Below are 5,703 nucleotides of genomic sequence, written 5' to 3'. Positions count from 1 at the left end.
ATAGGGAAGACTGAGAATTCTGTTCTAGAGAATGCGGGGAGGGTCCCCAGCTTCCATCTCCCCATCGTCACTTGGTGCATAGAGTGAAATGAAAGGAGACCTACGTGCTATGGTTATGAAGAGTCTAAAGCAGTAGTCCTTGGAAAGGTGCCATCAGGATGTGATCTGTTAAAGCTCTCACCCTGAGCACAGGACTTTCTTGAGGGGCCCTTGCCTGGTTACAGGTTGTTCTTATCCTGTGATTTGGGGCAGGCGTTCCCAACTACTGAGGAAGTGGAGGAAGTGATAGCTTGTGTCTTTAGTAGTCTGTTCTGTATGCGGGAGCCCAGGCAGGGTGTTCTCCACATCCAGAGGACGCTATGGGTCCCCATGGTCAATGGTGATGCTAGACCCTTTCACTTGGCAAACAAATCACCTTCTAGAAGGAAGTTCTGATTCCTAATCAGCAACTCCCACATGGGAAGGTGTAGTGTGGATTTAATCTCTGTTCTGTTGGAGGCCGTGCAGATGAGTGAAGGCCCCGGAAGTAGCTCTGCTGAATTCACAACTCTGCCAAGGTGTTCTCTGGTCACCTAGCCCAGGTTTCACAGTCCGCAGGTTAACAGTCTATCAGACCAGCTTAGACTGCCAGACTTGTACCTTTCAAGAAACTGAACGACAAGACTGTGGTCTTCAGGTAGAGAACAAAGAATCCTATTCTGCAATTCTTTCCTCCGGGGTGTGGTGTGGTGTATTGATGTTGGTGTCAGAGGACTCCTGTGGTGATTTAGAACTCACAGTCTTCCTGCCTCAACCTCCAGAGTGCTGAGTGTTTTGAATTCCTGACTGGAGGCAGTAGCAGTTCAAGGCCAGCCAGGGTCACAGACCCCACCCAGTTCTCTCCCTCTACCAACATTTTGTGTTTTGTTTTGTTTTGTTTTTCAAGACAGGGTTTCTTGTGGTTTTATATCCTATCCTGGGAATTTGCTCTGTAGACCATGCTGGCCTTGAACTCACAGAGATCCATTAGCCTCTCCCTCCCGAGTGCTGGGATTAAAGGCCTGTGACACCACTGCCTGGCTCAGTACCACCATTGTAATTTGACCACCCACTCCACTGTTATGAAGACATCCAGCCCCAATCCCTTTCTCTGCTTCCCCAGACCTGATGATCTATATTCTGAATGGACACCAGATTTCCCAAAACAGATCCCATAGAGTCCAAATTCTTTGATTCAGCAAACAAAAACGCTAACAAATCCCCAATACTGTTGGGAACTCTATTGTTAGCACAGCAGTCCATGGCATAGTGATCAGAAAGGAAATGCCAGCTGTAACAGCTTATCCCTTCCCTTCCCTCACCCAACTCTCCAGAGCTCTATAGTCGCCCTCACAGACCTCCTTTATGCCCTGCAGGGACAGAGCCAGGTGGAAGCAGAAGATGGAGCTGGATTCTGCACTCCTCAGCCTGAATCAGACAGTTTCTGGGCCCGGGCCCTTTATCCTGCTGGGTGTGCCAGGACTGGAGGGCCTGCATGGCTGGATTGCTGTGCCCGTGTGCCTGCTGTACCTGGCATCCTTGGTAGGGAATACACTTCTCTTGGGGCTGGTGGCAGTGGACAAAACCCTCCAGGCTCCCATGTACCAGCTTCTGGGGCTTCTGGCAGCCGCTGACTTGATTCTGGCAACATCCACGGTGCCTAAAGCCCTAGCTGTGCTCTGGGGCTTGTCGGATGAAATCTCCTTTGCCGGCTGTTTAGCTCAGCTCTTTGTTGCTCACGTGGCCTTCATTGCTGAGTCCTCAGTGCTGCTGGCCATGGCAGTGGACCGCTATGTGGCCATCTGCCAGCCTCTACGCTATGGGGCTCTGCTGAGCCAGCGTGTGGTGGGCATGGTGGCTGTAGCAGCTGTGACGCGTGGCGCCTGTGTCATGGCACCCCCTGTGGTCCTTCTGCAGAGACTCCCTTACTGTGGGCATCGGGCCTTGCCTCACACATACTGCGAGCACATGGGTGTGGCTCGTCTCGCATGTGGCGACACACGTCCCAACATCTGGTATGGACTGGCTACCACACTGCTCTCTCCAGCCCTGGACCTAGGGCTCATAGGTGCTTCCTATGCCCTTATACTCCGTGCCGTCTGTCGCCTGCCATCCTCCGGTGCCCGCTACAAGACCTTGGGTACATGTGGGGCCCATGCTGGTGTCATTGTTCTCTTCTACACACCTGCTCTCTTTTCCTTCCTGGCTCACCGTTTTGGCCACCACACAGTTCCTGGCCACATCCATATTTTATTGGCTAATCTCTACGTGGTAGTTCCTCCAGCACTTAATCCTGTGGTCTATGGAGTGCGCACAAAGCAGATCACTCAGAGACTTAGACATTTGCTTCAAAGGGCGAGAAAGGTGGGCACCGACATGCCAGCTGTGCCACACACTTTATCTGTGTGAACCCAAGTGTTGACATCATCTGCAATCAGGTGGGGCCATGACCATACGACCTATTCCAAACATGCAGGCAGGCAGAGTACAGCAAACTGACCTCTCCCTACCCAGCTTCACCAGCACAGTCCTCTCCTTACACATCTGTTTTGACTTCCAGTGACAAGTTACTAAGGTATAGAAGAGCTTGGGCCCTTCAGTGACCCACAAGGGGGCCCAGGACACATCTGCAAGACTATGGTCTTTCTCCGGCATTCTCACACACTCAGATTGGTCTAATGTGACTCAGTGTGGTTTCTTTGTAAGGCATCTGGTACTAAGCAAGAATTCCATGTCTGCTGAAGGGATGAAGACAGGAAGACCTGGAGGAATAGTATAGTATAGTATAGTATAGTTTAGTATTCATAGTGTAGTGTAGCATAGCATAGCATAGATACTATAAGGTGCAGAGCTTTGATCTGGGTGGCTAATACCTTGAGCTCCAGAGCTGCTGAGGTGACAGTACTGCAAGTGCATCCACGAGAGGGTTCCTATTTCTGATAAGAGTCTGAGGAAGTTCCTGCTTTTTACCGCGTGTCATTTGCTAGATATAGTTGCTAAGATGCGGGAAAGGCTACAGCTCAGACTCATGCACCTTTCCCTGGCTATTCGCCTACTCAGCCTTCCTTCCATCTGTTCTCCCATGAAACACAGAGCTAGTGACCCCCATTTGAACCCTGATTCCAGATGCTTTCATATCATGTGCATATTTGGTTTTCAAATAAACTCCCAAGATAACCAGAGGTTGTCTTATCAACCTCTGTGATTCTCGGATGAAAATACAGGACTTGATGGAGAATGTACCTTATGTATGTTGGTTTTGAGTGCAGAATGTCAGCCAAGATAAAATATAACCTTGTTGAGATTTTCCTATATTGCAAAGTAATGCAATTCCCCAGAATTATATGTACCACAGCTCTTGAAGTCTTTCTAGAATGGGAAGTGGGAGATTTCATGCGCCTTGTTAAAACAGGTGTACAGCACAGGCAGGCTCTCAAAGGATGAGTCAAGGTCCTTGGTACTAAGTGCTACAGTGTCAGGATTTAGGGGCACTGTGAGAAGTAGGGAAGCAACAGAAGTCATAACTAGTAGCTGTAGATAGCAACCTTCTCAATAAGAGTGGAATGATTAGCCCTTCACGGCAACCTTTCTGGGAAATGTAGCATCTCTGAGGCACATGACAAAATGATAGTCCACATTGCTTGAGAAATAGGTACTCCAGTAAGATGGCTTAAGAAAAGAGAGGGCGGGAGAGATTTTGGATAGCCAAAAGAGAGAGCCCTGAGCTGTGATTTCTCGTCCAGGTCTTAGGAAGCAAACTCTTCCTTCTCCATAGGAATATCTGCTTGAGAGGCCTGAGAACTTGAGGCCTGATAGCCTCCTGCTGCTGGTGGCATGGAGGCTTCTTAGTGCAGACATCAGAAGTCGGGGCGGGGGGGGGAAGGGGCTTTGGAGTAGCTAGATCAGGGGAGCACTTGGAGGGGGTAGAGTGGAAATGATTAGAGTACCCAGGAGAGTGGAGGAGGCAGCTTGCTAAAGAAGGTTTGTAACAGGGCAAAATAGTGCTGTGATGTTTGCATTTCCCCCCAGGGGGACACTTTGGCCTCTTTTCAAGGGACATGATTAAGTGGTTAAGTAAATGGCTTCTGCCCTTAGGTTGAACAGGTTAGGTTGCATTTCCTTCTAGAGCCTTCCTCCCTCCCTGAAAATTGAGGAAAAGACCATAATCCCCTTTGAAAGGGACCCTTCCCAAGGTCTGCCAGATCTCTCAGGTTTGTTTTAATCTATTTGTGTAGGAGGGCCTGGCAGGGCAGGAACAGATCTCTGTTTGGGATGGAGGAGGGCAACCCTGTTTTCATAGAGGAAATACACTTCCACCCGTGTTTGAAGTTGCCAGTTTTTTATGATCCCCTTTCCCACCTTCAAGATCCTACACATAGCTTAGCTTTTTTGGATGTTGAAATCTTTGTCACCTCCTACTGAGACTATTCATTGGCAATGGAGATAAAAACTCAGGGTAGTCTAGGGACTTAGCCCATACCTACAGCTGGACCAAGATGCACTGTGACCTAGCTCTTTTGGCCTCTTTTCTGCTGCTCCTGGCGCTTCCAGGACAGCCTCAGGTACAGGCAAAGGGTGAAGGTATCATGTAGGAGAGATAGTTCTATGTTTTGGGCTGGCCGCTTTTTTCCGTTCTCATTCCTAGGTCTGTGGCAAGAGTAAAGATAGAGAAAACTGGGGGAGAGATGATGATGGATGGGATGCCATTTTGTTGATTGGATATCTGTTGGATAGTATGGGCATAAGATGAGAGGAGGGGGAGAGAGAGAGGAGGGGGGAGAACTGTATATTCTGATGTTACAAGTCCTTGTTTTTTACCACCACATGCATACTCTTCCTGTGATAAAGATGCTGGTGGTGAGGATGGGATGGTCAGCCCAGGGCATTATAGATTAAGTGGCCTTATTAGGTTGAAGACATAGCCAGTGTAAGCTCTGAATATTAGAACTCAAAAACATACAGGGGAGGTAAAGCTTCTCAGAGAAGTACAGGGATCATATATAAACCCCAGTTGGTACCATGGTCATAGTCTAAAATTTAGGAGGAATTTCTAAGATAGTGCTAGCTTATTGAGCTTCAAACTGAAATGGAGAAAGAATTAATGAACTATAGTACCACATCTAAGCAACTCTAAGCAGGCAGGCACTATCTCAAGTGCTCTCTTCACCTGTCTATCTTATCTATCCATCTGTCTCTCTGTCCATCTACTTACCAACCTTGAAGTAAAACAATAGAGAAAATGCCACAATTTCTGTTACTACCCATGTGAAGGTACTGGGACACAGAGAGATTACATATGCAATATGAGGGGAAATAGAAAATGTAGCTCTAGAATCAGTGGATTTGAACTGGCTGTGAGAAAGCCATCTTATGCAAGGGTAAGAAGAATTCAACTTCTGTGTCTCTTAGCCTTAGAGTTGCACCATTCTTGTTCTGGTTCACTGAGACAAGGGAGCTCCTTCTTGCCTTCACCTTCGTGCTTATGCTGACCCATTCCATCATAGTTTAGAGCTATGTAGATGCCTTTGACATAGGAGCATAAGATTTGGAATAAATGCCAAACTTTGGAGAAGTTCCCAGCCTTGTTAATTATTAGTTACATGATTTTATAAGATTCTTTTAATCTCAGACCCTTGTGTTTTTCAACTGAAATTCCTGGATCCTCACTCACCTCATGCTATGTTC

General features: G+C 47.7%; 1 protein-coding gene across 1 annotated transcript; it reads left to right on the top strand.

Moving 5' to 3' along the window:
* Positions 1-1,419: 1,419 nt before the first annotated feature.
* On the top strand, positions 1,420-2,427 carry LOC101994841 (olfactory receptor 52D1-like). Its single transcript, XM_005370244.1, has one exon. It carries the CDS (start codon positions 1,420-1,422, stop codon positions 2,425-2,427), a length of 1,008 nt encoding a protein of 335 aa, XP_005370301.1.
* The last annotated feature ends 3,276 nt before the right edge of the window (positions 2,428-5,703 follow it).

Source organism: Microtus ochrogaster, unplaced genomic scaffold (genome assembly GCF_000317375.1).
Source record: "Microtus ochrogaster isolate Prairie Vole_2 unplaced genomic scaffold, MicOch1.0 UNK73, whole genome shotgun sequence".
Taxonomy (NCBI): domain Eukaryota; kingdom Metazoa; phylum Chordata; class Mammalia; order Rodentia; family Cricetidae; genus Microtus; species Microtus ochrogaster.
Note: the sequence above shows the minus strand (reverse complement) of the source record. Positions and strands in the feature narration are given on the sequence as shown.

What these genes read in the sequence shown, in the direction of transcription:
- LOC101994841 (XM_005370244.1), top strand. Translation starts at nt 1,420, where the DNA reads ATGGAGCTGGATTCTGCACTCCTCAGCCTGAATCAGACAGTTTCTGGG.